General features: G+C 37.7%; 2 protein-coding genes and 2 long non-coding RNA genes across 10 annotated transcripts; 1 reads left to right on the top strand and 3 right to left on the bottom strand.

The window, feature by feature from the left end:
* Window positions 1-456: 456 nt before the first annotated feature.
* On the bottom strand, window positions 457-2,930 carry LOC136248460 (uncharacterized). The gene is made up of 6 exons (XM_066040240.1): window positions 2,785-2,930; window positions 1,982-2,102; window positions 1,600-1,925; window positions 1,310-1,457; window positions 858-1,062; window positions 457-799 (listed from the first exon to the last, which is right to left on the bottom strand). Exons 1-6 carry the CDS (start codon window positions 2,928-2,930, stop codon window positions 477-479), a joined length of 1,269 nt encoding a protein of 422 aa, XP_065896312.1. The 3' UTR covers window positions 457-476.
* Window positions 2,931-3,864: 934 nt separating this feature from the next.
* LOC136248600 (uncharacterized) lies at window positions 3,865-7,393 on the bottom strand. Its single transcript, XR_010697771.1, has 3 exons — window positions 7,289-7,393; window positions 4,356-4,450; window positions 3,865-4,054 (listed from the first exon to the last, which is right to left on the bottom strand). It is a non-coding gene; the product is annotated as an uncharacterized lncRNA (long non-coding RNA).
* Window positions 7,394-8,282: 889 nt separating this feature from the next.
* LOC136250689 (uncharacterized) lies at window positions 8,283-15,990 on the bottom strand. 6 transcript variants are annotated; one of them, XM_066042918.1, is made up of 4 exons: window positions 15,886-15,990; window positions 15,692-15,834; window positions 9,042-9,564; window positions 8,283-8,946 (listed from the first exon to the last, which is right to left on the bottom strand). In XM_066042918.1, exons 3-4 carry the CDS (start codon window positions 9,517-9,519, stop codon window positions 8,474-8,476), a joined length of 951 nt encoding a protein of 316 aa, XP_065898990.1. In that variant the 5' UTR covers window positions 9,520-9,564; window positions 15,692-15,834; window positions 15,886-15,990; the 3' UTR covers window positions 8,283-8,473. The 6 variants fall into 6 exon arrangements, with proteins under 6 accessions (XP_065898990.1, XP_065898991.1, XP_065898987.1 ...); XM_066042919.1 differs by having other exon boundaries at window positions 15,895-15,978; XM_066042915.1 differs by lacking the exons at window positions 15,692-15,834; window positions 15,886-15,990 and adding exons at window positions 10,611-10,666; window positions 10,718-11,480.
* A 1,058-nt stretch (window positions 15,991-17,048) lies between these two features.
* LOC136250688 (uncharacterized) lies at window positions 17,049-18,442 on the top strand. Of its 2 annotated transcripts, none has more exons than XR_010698643.1 (5): window positions 17,049-17,085; window positions 17,579-17,640; window positions 17,698-17,789; window positions 18,024-18,179; window positions 18,229-18,442. It is a non-coding gene; the product is annotated as an uncharacterized lncRNA (long non-coding RNA). The 2 variants fall into 2 exon arrangements; XR_010698644.1 differs by having other exon boundaries at window positions 18,024-18,171; window positions 18,229-18,438.
* The last annotated feature ends 4,028 nt before the right edge of the window (window positions 18,443-22,470 follow it).

Below are 22,470 nucleotides of genomic sequence, written 5' to 3'. Positions count from 1 at the left end.
ATTCTTACGTGGAATAGCCAGTTACCAAATCAAGCGGCAATACTGTATCATAAACATCCCTCCCATTTATAAGAACAGTTTAAGCGATAATTAAATTAAATTTGTACTTTTATGCTCAATTCTAAGTCTTGTACAGTAACTTCTCATTATATAAATGAAATTATACACCATAATGTTGTATAGTTGGGAACCCAGAAGTAATAGGATTTATTGTGGAAACTTTGTTATGCTCTTCACCAACATTATTTTGAGGTTTAATCCCTACAACAGAATATTGGTATATCACTTCAAGTGTTTTTTTTATGCAAAAAAAAACTGATAACTAGCCTACTATACAGAGATGGAACCATTTATGCAAGCATCAAACATGCAAAATACAAGTGTCAATAACCATAACATGATATATCTTAGCAACAGATAAATAGAAATGAAGTAAATAAAATTAACAATAAAATACAATTGCATGTAAAACTCTCTCACAGCTGTGCTGTTAGTTGCATGCTTATATTAATAAAACATAGCAGTCCATCATGGAACATTGTATTGTCACCATTTACAAGTGAATGAAAAATATTGCCAAAGCTTGGCCATTGCTCAGCAAATCGTTCCTTTCTAATGGTTATTAACTCTTGTCTTCCTCTTAAAGGGTCTTGTCCAAACTCATTGAATATAGTTATATGTCCTCCGTTTTCTTCGTACATTCTAACAGCTTCATCTGCTGTTGGAACCAGAGTGTTATCAATTTGCTTGGTCTGATTATTTCGTGCCATCATCACATTCGGGATGCCTTTGTTTGTACCTAAAGTAACGGTGATAAAAATTTCATAAAGTAGCTGGCTATCTATAGTGAAATATACCTGATATGCGATGCTCGTTCCAGGCTGTCACAAACATTGTAGTCCCAACTTGGCTGACGTGTAAAGTGTACCAGGAGACGCAATGTTTAATGTGATCGTCTTCCAGGTTGAAATCGCCATTTTCTTGCATTTCTATTAGAGCGGCCTTTATGGGGTAGTTGACCCTTCCGTTGACCTCTACCCATATCCTTTCGATCACATGATTCTATTACAAGACACCAAAGCAAATCAGAATGAACATCACATGAAATGAAACAACAGTTATTGTATGTGTGTCCCACTCTTATATCATTGTTTTAGAATGTCATCTAGTCAGCATTAATATATTGTTGTTTTTTTTTAATTTGGGGGTTTACCCTGCTTATCCAACTACAATAGCTGCTGCTAAACATCAGTAGTCCACTATAGGTTATTCTTGTTACATCATGATAATGTGACAAATACAATCTCACTTGAGTAGAGGATGTCTGCAGGTGAGGTGGTCCAGAAGGGTTTCGTCTATATCCTGCCAGGTGTTCTTGGATGTACAACATAAGATACCACTCCCTTCCATGGTCAACCCTGATCTGATCCCACATACCATACTGGCATATGGTTTGCCTAAACAATTCAAATGCTAATAATTAAAAGAAATGTGATTCTAACAATACTTCATAGAATTTTAATAATCACTGTTAACGTTATGGATGAATGTGTGGGTAGTAATGCAGTGCTAGTGTAGTTGCTACAAGTAATGAAGTACCTGTACACTGTATCATAAATCACACTGTTGTTTTTAATAGGCATAGTGCTAAATGCCACAATTTTCCGGCTAAAGCCATCCACTGCACATATGTGGGTCACACCAAACATAACATTTTTTTCATTTTGGTCGATGTGTAGTTTGTGACCAAAATAATCTGCCCTGTATGTTGTAGGATTTGTCATCCTGGCAGTGGAGTTTGTACGGGCACGGCAGTACACAGGTGAGACATATCTCAATGATTCGCCAACTCTCTTTTCTCCTGTTCTGATTCCCCTTGATGCCAATACCCCTGTAAATGTTCTGCGTCCATACACAGGACCCACCTATATGTATATAACACATAGTATGGTTTTAAATAAATGGTTATATCATGTTGTACCTCACTGACAGCAGCGGCTACGACCTCATCTAACTCAGGTTTTGTCAGCCGGCTTGTTTTGTGAATGTTCCTTTCACGGCAGAACCTATATATAGGATGAACCAATCTAAGGACTATATTACTTTTGTATGCTGATTATTCATAAACATATATGCAAACCCTATATATAGCTACAGTGTACATTGAATGAAGCCTACATTTGGGTCTCTAAAATTTTGCCATGCATTATATAGCAATGTAGCTATACTATTAAATAAACTGGTAGTGAATTACTACACATATATGATTCTCAGTCTTAAATTACTTAGCCAGTAATAATTGGAATCAGTGCATGTATTAGTTAGACTATTCATGATCATAATAATGGTGATCGTCTGGTCTGGTATACAATATAGTACCTAATGTTTGCGCTTCAATGTGGGGCTAGACTGGTGATATTCACTGTAGAGCATGTATGCATGTATACATACAAGCTACACAAACACATGTGGACAAGTAGGTAAAAAAAAATTACTAGCTACTTACGCGGTAATCTAGCTTGTTAGCCCGTCTCAATCAAACATGATGCAATTAATTATTGTTGAAAACTGAATGCACGGACCCTTTATATAGCTAGTTATATTATCTATAGTTATATACCCATAGCTATTACCTACGTATGCAGCACTAGTGAGCTCTTTTTGCAACTGTAAGTAACTATATATATAATACAGTTCTGACTCTGCAACGGGCTTGCAGCTGTTTGTAGCTATATACAGTAGGTTCATGTACCAAGCTACTTAGCTAGCTATATGTATACAAACCTCTCCAATGAGCGAACACTCAGTCCTTTCCTGCTAGGATATTTGTATTGCAGGTGAAGACTCATACGTTTGTGGGTCCATCGCTCCTTCTCTATTTTCTCCCTTATGAACTCTTCCAACTCATCCAGCAAGCGTATCCCAGCCATGGCTATATATTCGAGGCTATATACCTGTAGCTACTTATTTGCATGGTGCCAACCAATTAGCTATTGTTGAACTGCGCCTCTCGCGTCTATACAATGAGTGTAAGCGGCTGGCCCTGAGGCTAACTAAGGCCAATGAAACTTGATTAGCAGCTTCGCGTCACCGCCCACATCCCTTCACTAGCACCCGCATGGAATTTCATTATTGGCAATTTAGATCGAAATACTCTAATAGAGCAGTCACTTTTACTCTAATAAAGAAGTCACTTTATTATAGGCATGCCAGGAGTACTAATATTCTTTTTATTCAAATGAGAAGTGTTATCCATGCAATTTTACAACACTTTAGTGACAATATGAAGGTTTCTGATCTCAGCACACCCTGAGTAGGCAATAATGAATAATGAATAAAAACCGCCCGCCCGCATCAAAATTTCAAAAATCTGAGCGAGAAACTAGTAATCAAGTTTCATTGGCCTAACTATCTGTACATTATAATTAGCGCATCCCCTCTAGTTGAGATTAATTAACAAGCAATGATAGCTAGCTAGATAAGATCTAATCTTCACATAACAATAGAGCTAAGTAGCTAATTGCAGTTAGTATAATTATATTGCTACTGGAGGCCTGCACTGAGCATTTCAATACTTGCTACATCAGTACTGAATCACGTAATCATGCACTGACCTATCAATGTCAACCCCACTCCCACCAAACCAGTACGGGATATGTGGGGGTTGGGCAGCACAAGTACTTTTTTGTGTCAAATCCCCTTCGTCACATGGTGCATGGGACTATATGTGGGATTTGACCTAATAATTATATAATTCGTCCCAGCTAGGTAGGGGAATTTGACTTTCCACTTCATCAAATCCCCACTATATCCACCCTACTGGGGGTGGGGCTTGACATTTATAGGTGCAACAAAAAATACACTTCAATTAGCTTCTTATGTAGCTACAGTGAAACTGTATACATCTGTACACACACATATGTACACATACACACACATACACACACAACAAAAAAATGGTAATATTTTTAACATCATTAGCTATATATAATTATAACTACAGTTAATTGCATCCATGTGAGTTAATTGTATCCATGTGTTTTAGGCCAGTAGCCTGTAACAACAGCAAGCATAAGCAAATAACACTGCTTGAAGGTTCTTAGTTTACCAATTTGTTAAGATGCCTTACTGTAGTTATACTGATAGTAAAGTGTCAGTAAACTTAAGTATATGGAACATAATTATTTTACTAAGTTTTAAACTATCAGTAAAACATCAGTGATGCAGGTTTACTGAAAAACTACTAAAATAACAAACAATTAACTGTTCCATATACTGGGGATATACCACTGTAGTAAACTAAGATACTTCAAGCAGTGTAAAACACAGCCCGTATGCTAATCACTACTACTCACTTTGGTCTCCTTCTGTACAGCTACACTTTAATTTTCTCTTGATACAATGTAAAGCAATCCATGAGCAGGTTGTAATCTTATGGTTAATTAGCTATCTATAAAAAAAATAAAGTAATATTGTTAATTCATCTAGAAGAATAAAACAAATATAATGTAATGTTTAATTATGTCTACAGGGAATCTATAGTTACATGGTGCTATAGAGTATCAGTGCAAAGGCACTCTGGGAATACTGAGTGCCTGGGTCATGTTACATAAACTACCAATGCCTCCTCCCCAATGCCCAGGGTTATAGTCATATTGGCTAGTGAGGTGTCATGTGCCCCTATTATTTGTCTAGCAGCTACATGATCATGATACACACACACACACACACACACACACACACACACACACACACACACACACACACACACACACATGCACACACACACACACACATACACACACACGCACGCACGCACACACACACACACACACACACATGATACATGGCACAATCACACTGCAATTGTTAAACAATCGAAATTAAATAAAATATATATGTACCACATGGATTGCAGAATGGAAATAGAAGGGTGGTCATAGTATAGTTCAGTCCAGTGGTTCGATGCACACATATGGTAATCCCAAATGAAACAAAACCACACTGGTTAAATGGTACAATGGTTGGTTGAACAATAGAAGTTATATTTATGTACCACATGGATTGCATAATAGAAAAAGGAGTGGTTTTTTTGTGTGTGTGTCTGGCTGTTTAATTTAGAAGCCAATGTGGTAGCAATGGTTATAATTAGCACTGGTCACTTCCATTGTTTGAGGCTTGGTCTAATTGTTTTGCATGTCTTCCATCTAAAAAAAAAAGTATCCTGCCTGCTTTAATTTCGACTGAGACAACATGCACGACTTGTACATTTCATCTACACCACAATCTAGCCATCTATATATCAACTGCATGTATTGTTAGCTTGTAGCTGTACCATAACTGTCAAATCGATAATTTTTTTTTAAACAAAAAAATGAATAAACAAAAATAAATCAACTGGCTAATAACTATATAGCAGACGATATGCTGGGGAAGACAAAGGAAAATTATTTTTAAATTAATTAATAAAAGTATCATATAATTGTCATATGGTCTGGCTGTATAGCTACACTGACTACAAGCCTGGCTAGATTTGAAATTGTTTGGACGTATGAAGCGATATGATTGTAAAACAATCATATAATTATAGCCATAAAGTGGTTGTATGCACCTTTTGATGCACTGCACAAACTATATATCCTCTCCTCCACCGGTACTTTACTTGTGCTAGTCATGATTCCCCCCCCCCCCTTTTCACACACTCTCCACATGTTTGCCGTACTTGCACGCACACACACACACACACACACACACACACACATACACACATGATACATGGCACAATCACACTGCAATTGTTAAACAATCGAAATTAAATAAAATATATATGTACCACATGGATTGCAGAATGGAAATAGAAGGGTGGTCATAGTATAGTTCAGTCCAGTGGTTCGATGCACACATATGGTAATCCCAAATGAAACAAAACCACACTGGTTAAATGGTACAATGGTTGGTTGAACAATAGAAGTTATATTTATGTACCACATGGATTGCATAATAGAAAAAGGAGTGGTTTTTTTTTGTGTGTGTCTGGCTGTTTAATTTAGAAGCCAATGTGGTAGCAATGGTTATAATTAGCACTGGTCACTTCCATTGTTTGAGGCTTGGTCTAATTGTTTTGCATGTCTTCCATCTAAAAAAAAAAAAGTATCCTGCCTGCTTTAATTTCGACTGAGACAACATGCACGACTTGTACATTTCATCTACACCACAATCTAGCCATCTATATATCAACTGCATGTATTGTTAGCTTGTAGCTGTACCATAACTGTCAAATCGATAATTTTTTTTTAAACAAAAAAATGAATAAACAAAAATAAATCAACTGGCTAATAACTATATAGCAGATGATATGCTGGGGAAGACAAAGGAAAATTATTTTTAAATTAATTAATAAAAATATCATATAATTGTCATATGGTCTGGCCGTATAGCTACACTGACTACAAGCCTGGCTAGATTTGAAATTGTTCGGACGTATGAAGCGATATGATTGTAAAACGATCATATAATTATAGCCATAAAGTGGTTGTATGCACCTTTTGATGTACTGCACAAACTATATATCCTCTCCTCCACCGGTACTTTACTTGTGCTAGTCATGATCCCCCCCCCCCCCCTTTTTCACACACTCTCCACATGTTTGCCGTACTTGCACGCACACACACACACACACACACACACACATGATACATGGCACAATCACACTGCAATTGTTAAACAATCGAAATTAAATAAAATATATATGTACCACATGGATTGCAGAATGGAAATAGAAGGGTGGTCATAGTATAGTTCAGTCCAGTGGTTCGATGCACACATATGGTAATCCCAAATGAAACAAAACCACACTGGTTAAATGGTACAATGGTTGGTTGAACAATAGAAGTTATATTTATGTACCACATGGATTGCATAATAGAAAAAGGAGTGGTTTTTTGTTGTTGTTGTTGTTGTTCTGGCAATTTATTTTAGAAGCCAATGTGGTAGCACTGGTTATAATTAGCACTGGTCACTTCCATTGTTTGAGGTCTGGTCTAATTGTTTTGAATGTCTTCCATCTAAAATTTTTTTTCCACTTGTTTTTTACTTTACGTAGCCTTTCTCCCTTGACACTAGGGGATTTGACAAATAAATTCACATTTGTACTTAGCTAGCTAGCTATAGATACACATGACACGGCAACTGAGCTCTGCAGCCTTCAGTCCTGGTTGGTTAGCTAGCTACGTAGCTTGGGAACATGCGTGCATGTATATGCATATACTGTAGAATACGGAACACTTACTAGTGTATTTCATAGCCCATGGTCCATGTCTGTTGCAAATCTTCACTGCTTCTTCTCCAGTCATGCCGGATCACTCGTGAAAACCGCTATAATTTTGAATTTGTCACGTGATCGTGAGACTTGGTTGATCATGCGCGTTGCTACGTAACCTGTAATAGGCCACTACAATGAGATAACTTGTTTCTCATCAACTTCTCATTGAGTAACACATGCGGGCGGGCGGGTTATCTCATTATCTCATTATTGCACAAGCCATAGCATATTTGTACAAAACCAGTATAATAATCCTTTATTTTTAGGCTATTGGCAGAATGCACACCAAGCACTGGTGCACACTGAGGGTAAAATTCCAAGTGCACATAAACTTCAACTTCAGTAACATAGCATTCAAGTCCTTTGCGAAAGTTCCACCAGTCTTGGAGTCATGTACCATGCAGCAGCAGACAGCAGCAGTCTTAGCACATGTAGGCTGGTCAGTCTTATTAGGGGGAGGGGCTGTGTAAGCTTGTGGCAGAAGTAGCAACACTAAAGCTACTATGTCTCTTAGATATGATGGCCCTGCACATAGGGCATGCAGGTCACGATACCAATGCTAGTGTATGGTCTAATGTACACTGTAGCACTCACTATTGATGCCTTGGTGGTCGTTGATGCTCCAGAAAGCTCTCTAATCAACACAGAAGTAAAAAACACTCATAAATGGTGTCTGTATCTCAATGGGATTGCAGTTTTTCATGGAAATAGTGCTTTTCTACGTGATAAACCCACTACCACAACACTCAAAAAAGCCATGCTGCCATCTTGTGCAATAATGAGTGCGCATGGGCAAAAGAAAATTTTGGTGCGGGCGGTTGATGAGAAACAAGTAATCTCATTGTAGTGGCCTTATCAGCACTTTCATGTCAACAGTCATATACAGCCAGATATCATCTAGTTTTATTTTAGTTTCTCTAAACCCCATCCCCATCCTCTCCTTGACTTTCAACTTGTTTGTTTTAAATTTAATGTCAATTTAAAGATTGCATGTGATCACTTACAATACAAATAATAAATAATATGAGCAATGTAGCTAGATAGCTACAATGACTACAATAACAAATATTAATTCAAGTGAAATATACCTGTAATTATAATAATGAAGAAGGTTACAACAAACTACTAGCTAGCTATACAGTTTAACTTTGGTCAACTCTCATCTCCAGCAGTGTCAGTCTCATCTTCTAAGTAACTGCTTACAGCAGTAATCAAGCCATCAAGACCGAGAACTTTGACAGTCTCAAAGTCCGTGTCCCTGCACAGCGGGCAATTTGCTGAATGACTGGTTGCCAGCAACTGCTGAACACATTGTTCACATCCTACGATTGACTTGCAGCACATTGATATAACCATCGGTGGCCTTATCGGGACCACCTGACATATGCAACATTTTAATATATCTTTCAATTTGTCCCTTAATGAGATTGGCAATGTCCTTTCAATGATTGATCTTAAGCCTCTAAACTCATCCCTCATATCCCTCAGTTCATTTTTGATCCTTTTGGCAGCACGAGGTGCCAGCTCTTCGTCAATGTCATCGTCAGCATCATCTTGAATCATATTGAGATCCCTCTGTGTCATGGCATATAATTTCCTTCTGGGTGCCTTCCAGAAAGCTAACCCTGAAAATGATAAAGTTATACATACGGTAAACCACAAGTCCTGTATTGTTACTGTGTACAGTATATGCACATTGCTTTTACATACAGCTAGCTACCTTGAGTGGCAGATGAATTTTCAATTTTTAGGCCATTATTTGTCACAATAACGTGATCCGATCCCCACTTTTGTTGTATTGCAGCCAATATAAACTCAGTGTGAGCCGTAGATTCTGTGATATTCACAAATATCTGGGCTTTATCATGAAACCTTATTGTCCTGCCGTTCTTTGTTAGCTTGGCTTGCACCAGTTTCACAGTGGAAGATGGTGGAGGACGCCTTGCCACCACCGATCTGAACATAGAGTTAGATGACCCCTGGTAGGGAGTGGACGATGCAAGTACATGTACAGGTGGATTGGTCCCGGGTATACTGCTGTTGCTGCTGTTTAAAGACTGGACATGGGAAGATGGGGTCCCAGTTGGGGTCCTGGTACGGCCCTCTGTCAAGTTCCTGCCTTCCACCAGTAGAGTTGAAAAGGGCATCACACCTTCTTGAGACAGGTTAAAGGTCCCATTCTCACTTGGAAAATACATCGATTCGTCAATACTGTCCTTCAAGAAGACGACTGAAGGGTCAACCTGTATGTGAAAGGAAAAAAATGCAATCTATGAAGTACTTAGCTATAGCTAGTTTAAAACAAAAAAAATATATAAAAAATAAAAAACACCATTATACACTGTACGTATAGCTATGATATAGCTAGCCATAGCAATCCTGCAAGGTAGATCCACGTCCCTCTGTTAGCTAGCTATAGCTAACCTGAAACAAGCGGCGGAGATTTTCAGTAGTCACTTGATGCATGAACACATCAGCTTGCTGTTCTCCCTTCTGCAGGGTAATTCGATCGGATTGAGTAGCCCTATCAGCCATATGGTTACGCAAATGCAGTTTATCTGATGCCTGTCACAGCACGTAGGCTATTTATACCTTGTGTGCAGTAGCTACTAGCTACCTCTACTAGACCTCAAACCATACTTTCAAATACAATACACATTATGCTCCTTCTTTGTTCGACCTGTAGCATTCTTTATTAGATACTAGATTTGACACGTAGTTAGCTAGCTACTCTGACATAGAGGTTTAGCTAGGTAATTAAGAACTATATGGCTGCTTGCCAGTTTAGTTCTTTCTTCTAGTACCCACTAACCACAAGTTTCTATACTGTGCCGGAATATATAGCTAAGCATACTTAAGTGTCAAATCCAGTAACTAACAAAGAATGTTACAGGTTGAACAAAGAAGGAGCATAATGTGTATTGTATTTGAAAGTATGGTTTGAGGTCTAGTAGAGGTCTATTAGCTACTGCACACAAGGTATAAATAGCCTACGTGCTGTGACAGGCATCAGATAAACTGCATTTGCTTAACCATATGGCTGATAGGGCTACTGAATCCGATCGAATTACCCTGCAGAGGGCGTTACCGGAAATCCTAGGTCATGAGCTATTTAAAAAAAATCGATGGCCAAAGTATAGGCACCCATTGGGGAACTTTCCATACGCGAGGGTTACACCTTTGGGTCTGGGTGTAGGACCTAAAGCACACCGTATATACCATACTTCTGCATAAAGTGTAGCGATTACGAGGGGTTAACACCTGGCTATGAATTTTAAAAAAAACATACCATTTTGGCTTGAAGTTGCTGGTAGATCCACCTGGTGACGTCAAATCTATTCGAGTCTGGGTTTAAACAAATCATTATCACAGCAGAGGTGTTTATGGGTGATTTACTTTCAGCTGACAATGAAACACGACTGGCTTTTCCTTAGTAAAGTTTCAGCATTCTCTCAACGCCATCTTATTTTTGTTCCATCGATCGATTTAAAATGTTTTATCAAACGACAATCCGCCCTTTTTTCATGCCAGGCGCTTACATTGGGGTGTACTTTGTGACAACAGTGGACGAGAGGTTGCTGTCAGAGGAGTATATAGTGGCGAATGGTGATAAGACATGTATTTGCGTACGCTAACGGGAGAAAAGAAGCGCGTGCTACATTTTGACTGGAACGCGAAAGGTATGGGGATGATACACGGCTGTCCTAGCACTGGCAAGCTGGGTAGTCGGTAGTCTATTTAACAATGGGGAGGGATGGCACATAACACTATGTGATGGTCCCAGAATATGTCTAGCTGACCATTCTTATGAAGAATGTCAATTGTGACCTGCCTAATGTAGCCACCTGCTGAATTAAATGTGTCAATTATACATAAAGTATAAGGTCAGGAAATTTTTTCTTGATTAAATGCTGTACCATCACACTTGAACAGTGCCACAATAGACCGTATTCCAAATGACGTCACAAAATAAAATGGCTGTGGCTATTTGGGGTATTCTAACAATTTCGAGTGAGAGTTCCAATGGGGCTTAATAATATTCAAATCGCTATTCAACCCTGGAAGAAGATATTGACCTAAAACTAACAGGTACAATTATAAGGGTATAAAATCTATTCTCTAATGCCAGGTTAAAAATTTTCAGTTGGTTTTCAAAGTTTAGAAGAAAAACTATTGTTTCTTTGCTGTAATAACCAAACCTGGTAATTTCGCATCGATATCTAGTTTGTTAGTTTCTATATCAATCTTTGAAATCTCGATCGCCATTGGTGATAATACTCGAAAATATAAGAATCCCCCAAATAGAAAATCCGTGTGACATCATTTGGAATACGGTCTATTCATTCTACAATATTACAAGTAACACTACCTTGATATTTTGATCTACTAAAACACCACTGCAAATTAGTGGAGAATACTTATAAATGTTTGAATAACCACTGCATCAAGTGACAGGTAGCTAAGATGCAATATGATGTTTTAAGACAGCACTCTTGTGCTTAACTTGAAAGATAGTGTCACACAGATTTGTTGGAGAGTGTTTTCGTAATACTAAAACACCTTAGTGCCTAGTTATATATATATAAACAGTGAGGGGGTGCCACACCAACATATCCTGTACTCCTATGTTCATCCTCAGTCGAAGTGGTCAACCTCAAAAAATATGCTTTGACTTCTGACTTTCACTAAAAGTTGCACTTGACTCTGGAATTTAGTACATTTTTGTAAAGTACATTTAAATTGTTCTAAATGTATCAATAATTGTATATAACTTTTGAGCTGAGAGCTTGTCCTTACTAAGCATACTGTTTAAATGTGTACTGTTAGGTTTTATTGTAAGCATCATCAGGGGTGTAGCCAGGATTTTTTTGAAGGAGGTTCGGATTTAAAGTGGAATGTCTTAAGAGGAAGGCCTGGGTGCTTCCCCTAGACCATGTTACTAAAATAGTGCATACACAAAATATGCCCTTAGGCAGTAAGATTAAAAGGTGCTGTTTGTGCATCTAACTAGCTAAAACCTACACACTGCTGTTTATGCAGCTATAGAAACTATTAGCCTATTGTAAAACTAACTTATCTTTACTTCCAGACAGCATACTGACAGCCAACTTCAATTTCCTAGTGCACGGAAGCCCTCCACACTCGAGTCCCTTAGTTGGCAATACTTTTTTCCAGCTAAACATTATTCTCAGCTCTCAGCTGATCCAGCTGTTGCTATTTTAACTAGTAGTGTTACATAAAAAATCTGACTGGTTATTGGCAAACCATATATCGTCCGCATTTTTGCATATCGCTATCAGATCGTCACCAAAACAGACATGTTTAAGTGCAACAAATAATGTTTGCAAATGCATTTTCTGCAATGCAATTATCTTTGGCTGATTGCAAAATTCTAGCTTCACTTTGATTTTCGCCTTGACCAAGGATGAACACTAGAGTACAGGATATATTGGAGTGCCACCTTGATATAGGCCTGTCAAGGCTAAAATTAATTTATTGCTAAAGCTATAGAACTTTGTTACGATCAAGGGTGTAGGCAGTGGGGGGTTCGGATGAACCCCCCTTTCAGAAGCAGAATTTCTTAAAAATTAAAAATCACACCAAATCTTACAGCCCTGTAGCTCTCCGGTAGCTATTTGCCCACTGGTGCTCCTTTGTACTACTCTTGAGGGTCACATCACATTAATGCTGAACCATATCTATTGCATCACATGATCAATTGTGTACGTGATGCATGGTTGAAATGGCGTTAGTGAAATGGCGAAGGACTGTTCTATGGTTTATTACAAGGCAGAACTTGAGTGGTCGTGTTATACATGTGTCAGGTTAGCACAAACTGTGAATTGTTGATGTATATTTACCTGATGAATGATTTGTTTATTTGGTAAATGTTGTGGGCACATGATGTCTCCAACATACTGGAGTACAAGCCATGTCTGAAGTTAGACATGTTTCACACTGCACTAAATTAATGCCACTTTGCAATGGCCACATAATACATCATAGAAATTTTCTACGGCTTGGCCTAGTGGACATGCATGCAACCATAAAGTACTCAATAAAACACAGTAGTACCATATGATTTTGTGTATATGTCTCCCACCCCTAAGTTGTGAAGCTATGATACCCCTCCCCTTACTATGTTACGCTATTGTATTATTGTGCGTCGTGATGCCCCTCCCCTCACTATGTTACGCTATTGTATTATTGTGTGTTGTGATGCCCCTCCCCTCACTATGTTACGCTATTGTATTATTGTGCGTCGTGATGCCCCTCCCCTCACTATGTTACGCTATTGTATTATTGTGTGTTGTGATGCCCCTCCCCTCACTATGTTACGCTATTGTATTATTGTGCGTCGTGATGCCCCTCCCCTCACTATGTTACGCTATTGTATTATTGTGCGTCGTGATGCCCCTCCCCTCACTATGTTACGCTATTGTATTTTTGTGTGTTGTGATGCCCCTCCCCTCACTATGTTACACTATTGTATTATTGTCTGCCGTAATGCCCCTACCCTCACTATGTTACACTATTGTATTATTGTCTGTCGTAATGCCCCTACCCTCACTATGTTACACTATTGTATTATTTTGTGTTGTGATGCCCCTACCCTCACTATGTTACGCTATTGTATTTTTGTGTGTTGTGATGCCCCTCCCCTCACTATGTTACACTATTGTATTATTGTCTGCCGTAATGCCCCTACCCTCACTATGTTACACTATTGTATTATTGTCTGTCGTAATGCCCCTGCCCTCACTATGTTACACTATTGTATTATTGTGTGTTGTGATACAGTATTGTATTATTGTCTATTGTATTTTTGTGTGTTGTGATGCCCCTCCCCTCACTATGTTACACTATTGTATTATTGTCTGCCGTAATGCCCCTACCCTCACTATGTTACACTATTGTATTATTGTCTGTCGTGATGCCCCTACCCTCACTATGTTACACCATTGTATTATTGTCTGTCGTGATGCCCCTACCCTCACTATGTTACACTATTATATTATTGTGTGTCGTGATGCCCCTACCCTCACTATGTTACACTATTGTATTATTGTGTTTTGTGATGCCCCTACCCTCACTATGTTACTCTATTGTATTATTGTCTGTCGTGATGCCCCTACCCTCACTATGTTACACCATTGTATTATTGTCTGTCGTGATGCCCCTACCCTCACTATGTTACACTATTGTATTATTGTGTGTCATGATGCCCCTACCCTCACTATGTTACACTATTGTATTATTGTGTTTTGTGATGCCCCTACCCTCACTATGTTACTCTATTGTATTATTGTCTGTCGTGATGCCCCTACCCTCACTATGTTACACCATTGTATTATTGTCTGTCGTGATGCCCCTACCCTCACTATGTTACACTATTGTATTATTGTGTGTCGTGATGCCCCTGCCCTCACTATGTTACACTATTGTATTATTGTGTGTCGTGATGCCCCTACCCTCACTATGTTACACTATTGTATTATTGTGTGTTGTGATGCCCCTACCCTCACTATGTTACACTATTGTATTATTGTGTGTCGTGATGCCCCTACCCTCACTATGTTACAATATTGTATTATTATGTGTTGTGATGCCCCTACCCTCACTATGTTACACTACTGTATTACTGTGTGTTGTGATGCCCCTCCCCTTACTATGTTACACTATTGTAATATTGTGTGTTGTGATGCCCCTACCCTCACTATGTTATTGTGTGTCGTGATGCCCTTCCCCTCACTATATCACACTATTGTGTTATTGTGTGTCAGGATTTCACGTGGCTTTGTCACTCCTTATTACAGATTCATTGCTGTAAAAAAAATTATCTGATAAATATGTGTATGTCTGACTGTGCTACAATGATTTCAAGCAGCAACTATATTGAAAGGTACATATATTATTGTAACATATAACATACATGTTAGAATACAGTGTATGAGCTATTGTAAAATTTAATTTTTGGTACACATTAATATCTAGAGACACTTGCATGTACACATACTACAGACACAAATTCATGCATACATACTGTATACACACTTACATGACCCAACACACACCACACCACATCACACGCACATAACACACACCCAACTAGAAAGACACACATATTACACACACGCACACTATACATGTACATGTACACATACACACTACACACACACACACACACACACACACACACACACACACACACACACACACACACACACACACACACATGCACTACACATACCACACTACATTCACGCATGCACACACACACTACACACATGCGCACACATATCTACACACACACAACACACACATGCATACACTCCAGTGGACTATATTATTTATATCTCTTTTACTTACAGATGAGATTCATCACTTAGGGTTGCTTGTTACAAGCATGTCGTTGCTTCTGAACGTATTCCATATACGTAGCAACGAAATGTTGGTATCAACCAAGCCTTTTTTGTATCTACCACTTCTCCATGACACAATGATTGAGTGTGCTATTAAGTGGATGTGCTATCGTACATAGTGAGTCCCTCTTTTACACTTACTTGTTTTACCTAATCCGTTGCACACTAAATAACTTTGAAGTAGTGTCTCTTCGATGGAGGTGTATTGATGCAGTGGTCGTGCCAAGTTTGTCATCACCAGATCTGTTCATTATCATAATAGTGTAGTGATGCATAATACATTCGTACGTACTTCTTATAATATTAAGTGATTAAAAGAAACAGTACGATGTGCATTATAATACTTAATAGTGATCGATCTACTTGTATATATAATAATCACGATGGTTAATCAAATGAAACTATATGGCTTCACATAAGAAACATACCTTTGTAACATACAATATGCTTGGGTAAATTAAGCTATCATTAAGTGCACCACACAACATTCGTTTCTGTATATATATGTGAAAGTTGTAAAAAAATTGTGTAGTTGCCTCATATGGCTTCCCATAGCATCCAAATAAGGTGGACAGGAGACCAAGTTCTGCTCTGCTCATAACCAAATAGAACATCACTACTTGCAGTACTTGGAAATGCCGATGGTTATGTTTTGTGACCAGAACCACATAGTAACATGTTGTCAGGTAGTTGGTCGGTGTATGGTGTACATATTTGATGTGTTGTGGGAGTGTTCTATTGAAAGGTAACTTGATAGAATGGAAGATCTAGCAATTTTTACGGAAATCGATATCTCAAAATGAAACTCCTCCTTGACCACAATTTTTCACGCATGCGTAGACACACAGTACCTTTACCCATTAAATAAGTTTCAAACATCAGAACTGATATCCAGTCGGAAATAATAGCTGTGAAATCTGCTCCCAATTTCAAGTCCATATTCTGACCACAAGACACACCCACATGTTCTGTTACACATTTTAAAGCTCCTTTGTGACATTTACGACATCTCACACCATTTAAACATGAAAACAATGCTTCAAAGGGGAATTACTGTAAAAATTGACGTAAAACCTATTTTCGCGAGGACCCACCCACCAGGCTCAAAAATTTCATAGAAGGTGTTATTCAAGGTACATTATATTTAAATTGACAAATGACCCTTATACATCACATAATGACCGATATATCAAGCTTTTAGTGATAAAATCCTGCAAAAGTGATGAAACCTATATACATTATCTACAGTAGCTATACCCTATCTTACAAGAGTGCACTTTTGTGAAGGAGTTACACTAATACTTTTAAACTAAAGTGAAGGAGTTGAAGGTCACCGCTCAGGTGAGCATGGGAATATGAAGGGATGGTCAATGACCTGGGACCAGAGGAGGTTGAGCATGCATCTTGAGAGCTGCTTTTGAACTAGTGCAACTTTGTCACCTCATGAAGTTCTAAAAGGATACTTTAAATATTCATATCAGTGTGTCTGAAGTCATTGTACTTAGTATCCCGAGATACCTGAGTATATCCCAGGACGTCTCATAGCATGGATCCACTAGATCCTACAATACTAAGTATGCCGAGATACCTGAGTACATCCCAGGATGTCTGATAGTGGGAAGCTTCTAGATCCTATAATACTTAGTATCCCAAGATACCTGGGTACATTCTGGATGTCTGATAGCAGGGTGTCTGATAGCAGGGAGCCTCTAGATCTTGCAATACTTAGTATCCCGTAATGTGCATGAGCATGATCCTCCCACACGAAGTTCTTTATATTATGTATGTATAACATCTTGCCACATACAGTATGAAAAATTCTGTTTCGTGTTAGGTATTACAGTTGGCATTTGGCTACACCAATCTATTTTACTATTTCAACAACCACTTCCATCGGTATGTTATAGCAGTGTGTCAGTATGCACTTTGTGGTAATGTCTTTACTGCATTTAGTTTGTACAAGAACCTTATGCCCAAAGAAAGTTCAAACAAGATTTTCATGGTTATGGTGTCGATCTCAGGACAGCAGTATGGATAAAAAGGAGGTAACACATACAGTGACTATTAATTTTGTGAAACACTTGCTATCATAAATGCTCTAGACGAACAGTCAAAGTCACTCTTATTGTTATTGTTATTGTTATTGTACTGCTTTACAGTGACCAGCACTGAAGGTCTGACAGCAACATGTGCTGCAGCCTTTAGAATTCTCCTAACCTAATAAAGTGATACCTGAGCCTAAGACTTAAAATTACTGACCTCTGCTGAAACATTTGTAGGATGACATGCCCGCTATTCGTCATCAACTCTCTGCTAGTATGTCAAGTGACAAATAAAAGGCAAGTGCGAGGCAGGGGTCAATAAGAGAAGGAGAGGTCAATGAAGAGGAGACACCACAAGTAGTTATGCCTTACATCTGACCAACTGGTATGTGGGTAAGCAACATAAAACAAGTTTTATGCGTATTCTGATCTTAATGTTTAGGTTTAAAAGATGGAAAACCAGATTTTCACTGACAACTAAAATTAAAGTAACACACACATTAGGATAGTCAATGTGATTGTATACATTTAAATGTTGTAATTGCATATGATGTAATCTTCTATTGATATAAGTGTGTGTAACTGATTTACAATATATTCTGTATGTGTGCTTGTAATATAATATTTAGAATTTGTACATGTTATGGCTCTGTGTTAACTATCTATTCATACATCTTGTTCGTTAACTTAAAATGTAACAAATGGCGAGGAGTAGTTTAGTTGGTTTGCAACAATTGCAAGCGCTTTCGCACAGACCACATTGCTAAAGCTGGCAGAAGCAAAGCTCCTGGAAAGAGGAGGACACAGCAGAATCACAACAGTCATAAGAAAGAGTCCTCAGAAACAAAGTCTGGCAAATGCAATGGATGGAGTGGATCACATTAACAATGATGACCTCCAACAGCTGAACACTGAGCCTTCAGATGAAGATTCCACTGCCGACATAATCCACGTACATTCAGTCTCATCAACAGTTCCTGAAAGCTACAAAGTGCCTGTTTAATAACTGAATGGCAATCACCTAGTGATGGAACTTGACACAGGAGCAGCAGTATATATCTTTGGTCAGTGAGAAGACATGGTCCAATAAATTGAACAGTCCTACATGTACACTGAAAACCACCTCGCTTAAATTGCATAGTTATCCTGACAGGAAGCTGCAAGTGTTGGGCTACTGCAAGCAATGTAGCGCTGATTAGATGACTAGTCTCTGTCTTCACATCTTGCAATTGCAAGCCTTCATGATCATGCTTCCAAACATATTATTTTGTGGTTATAGCTATAGCCAAATCATTAATCACAATGACTTCATTTTTATGAATAATTGTACTGACTGTTCTATTAGGATAGTTCGACGTTTAGCAGGAGCTAGTGCTGCAGCTCAAAGCCTGTATCTTGTAGCTGTGTAATGTAGATAATGCATTTAGCATGCTTCCTTTAAACAATACCCACACAGAAAACCTAGAAAATCTTACAGTAAGGTCTGTATACAATGGCTTCAATTATCGCCTATAAGCCACAGCAACCACCGTAACCATCGCATTAAAAGCTGGAAGCACTTAAAAATATAAACTTTGCAAATTGGAATTCATTAATTCCAACTTCCAAATACTATATCTATGCAAAGCATAAAACTTTAGCGCTTGGCGCGCTGCGCGCGCCAAGTGCTAAAGTTTTATGCTTTGCATAGATATAGTATTTGGATGGCGGAGTGATCCTTGCATCCAGGTGCTACCAAATGGTCCTGAAACTGTTAATAAAAGGTAATTAAACAAAAAGATGCTACCAAAAAGTCCTGAAACTGTTAATATAAGGTAATTAAACAAAAAGGTGCTATCAAAAAGTCCAGTGTGTAAAAAAATAATAAATCAAAAGGTGCTATCAAAAAGTGCTGAAACTGTTAATAAAAGGTAATTAAACAAAAGGTGCTACCGAAAAGTCCTGAAACTGTTAATAACAGGTAATTAAACAAAAAGGTGCTACCAAAAGGTCCTGAAACTGTTAATAAAAGGTAATTAAACAAAAAGGTGCTACCAAAAAGTCCTGAAAATATTAATAACAGGTAATTGAACAAAAAGGTGCTACCAAATGGTCCTGAAACTGTTAATAAAAGGTAATTAAACAAAAAGGTGCTACCAAAACGTCCAGAGAGTAAAAAATAATAATAATTAAACAAAAGGTGCTACCAAAAAGTCCTGAAACTGTTAATAAAAGGTAATTAAACAAAAAGGTGCTACCAAAAAGTCCTGAAATTATTAATAACAGGTAATTAATCAAAAGGGTGCTACCAAAAGGTCCTGAAACTGTTAATAAAAGGCAATTAAACAAAAAGGTGCAACCAAAAAGTCCTGAAACTGTTAATAAATGGTAATTAAACAAAAGGTGCAACCAAAAAGTCCTGAAACTGTTAATAAAAGGTAATTAAACAAAAGGTGTTACCAAAAAGTCCTGAAACTGTTAATAACAGGTAATTAAACAAAAAGGTGCTACCAAAAGGTCCTGAAACTGTTAATAAAAGTAATTAAACAAAAAGGTGCTACCAAAAAGTCCTGAAACTGTTAATAAAAGGTAATTAAACAAAAGGGTGCTACCAAAAGGTCCTGAAACTGTTAATAAAAGGCAATTAAACAAAAAGGTGCAACCAAAAAGTCCTGAAACTGTTAATCAAAGGTAATTAAACAAAAGGTGCTACCATAAAGTCCTGAAACTGTTAATATAAGGTAATAAAACAAAAAGGTGCTACCAAAAGGTCCTGAAACTGTTAACAAAAGGTAATTGAACAAAAAGGTGCTACCAAATGGTCCTGAAACTGTTAATAAAAGGTAATTAAACAAAAATGTGCTACCAAAAAGTCCAGAGAGTAAAAAATAATAATAATTAAACAAAAGGTGCTACCAAAAACTCCTGAAACTGTTAATAACAGGTAATTAAACAAAAAGGTGCTACCAAAAGGTCCTGAAACTGTTAATAAAAGGTAATTAAACAAAAAGGTGCTACCAAAAGGTCCTGAAACTGTTAATAAAAGGTAATTAAACAAAAAGGTGCTACCAAAAAGTCCTGAAAATATTAATAACAGGTAATTGAACAAAAAGGTTAGCGCTACCAAATGGTCCTGAAACTGTTAATAAAAGGTAATTAAACAAAAAGGTGCTACCAAAAAGTCCAGAGTGTAAAAAATAATAATTAAACAAAAGGTGCTACCAAAAAGTCCTGAAACTGTTAATAACAGGTAATTAAACAAAAAGGTGCTACCAAAAGGTCCTGAAACTGTTAATAAAAGGTAATTAAACAAAAAGGTGCTACCAAAAAGTCCAGAAAATGTAAAAAAAAATAAAATGTCACTAGTGGGTGCCATTTCACATTGGGAAGTTGGCCCAATCCTGATTGCCCCCCAACTACACACGGACTTGGTCATAGATACAGGGAACAGCCAGTGGAGCACCACATGGCCCACACGCGGACTTGGTCATCGGCTTTGCTAGTGACTTGGCCTAGCTAACCTACCAGAAGAAAGCTGTTAGGATAAGGGAGGAAACTGGCTGCTCCTAGTTCGGGGATCGAGCCCCTGATGCCAGCACCACCCGCAGGGTTTCCCAAGCGGTCTCCTTCAACCACTCTGGTCCATCAGCTACGCACTTATTGAGTAGTATTTTATGTGCTATTTAAATACATAAAATTGAAGTTAAAAAAAATTTTTTTTAAATGTTTCCAACACTGGATCTGTACCATGGACCTCCGGGTGAGCAGCCCAATGCAGTAACCATTGAGCAATTATTACCACAATTGTAATGCACACCAATTAGTATATTTCTATCCCACGTGCTCTGTACATGTGTGTTATATTAAATACTCAGACATTAATTTTGCATTGTACTAAAGGGATAAATAAATGATTTTTGTTTAATGCTAAACAATAATAATTATTAGTGTGAAGTATCAACAAGTTAAGAACAGTTATTAATATATATACCTTTGCGGAGTGAGTGTACTTATCACAGGCTGATGCTTGTGCTATTACTGTATACTCTGCATGGTACTACTCTATGCGAAGACAATTTATTGCAAACACTTCTAGATGCTAAACAAATTATAACTAATTGTATGGACTATTAACAAATCAAGGATAGTCACGAAGGACTAAAGTAGTGAATTGGAAATGAGCAATGGTACCATGGAACAGTAGAACACTAGCTTGCTGTATGATTCTTTCATTATAGCTATATACCACATTCTTATTTAGAATTTCTGTAAAGAAATAATAACTAAGAAAGCAGGTGCTACCAAAAAGTCCTGAAACTGTTAATAAAAGGTAATTAAACAAAACGGTGCTACCATAAAGTCCTGAAATTATTAATAACAGGTAATTAAACAAAAGGGTGCTACCAAAAGGACCTGAAACTGTTAATAAAAGGCAATTAAACAAAAAGGTGCAACCAAAAAGTCCTGAAACTGTTAATAAAAGGTAATTAAACAAAAGGTACTACCAAAAAGTCATGAAATTATTAATAACAGGTAATAAAACAAAAGGGTGCTACCAAAAGGTCCTGAAACTGTTAATAAAAGGCAATTAAACAAAAAGGTGCAACCAAAAAGTCCTGAAACTGTTAATAAAAGGTAATTAAACAAAAGGTGCTACCAAAAAGTCCTCAAACTGTTAATATAAGGTAATATAACAAAAAAGCTG

Source organism: Dysidea avara, chromosome 3, assembly GCF_963678975.1.
Source record: "Dysidea avara chromosome 3, odDysAvar1.4, whole genome shotgun sequence".
Classification (NCBI taxonomy): Eukaryota; Metazoa; Porifera; class Demospongiae; order Dictyoceratida; family Dysideidae; genus Dysidea; species Dysidea avara.
This window is presented reverse-complemented; position numbering and strand designations above follow the sequence as displayed.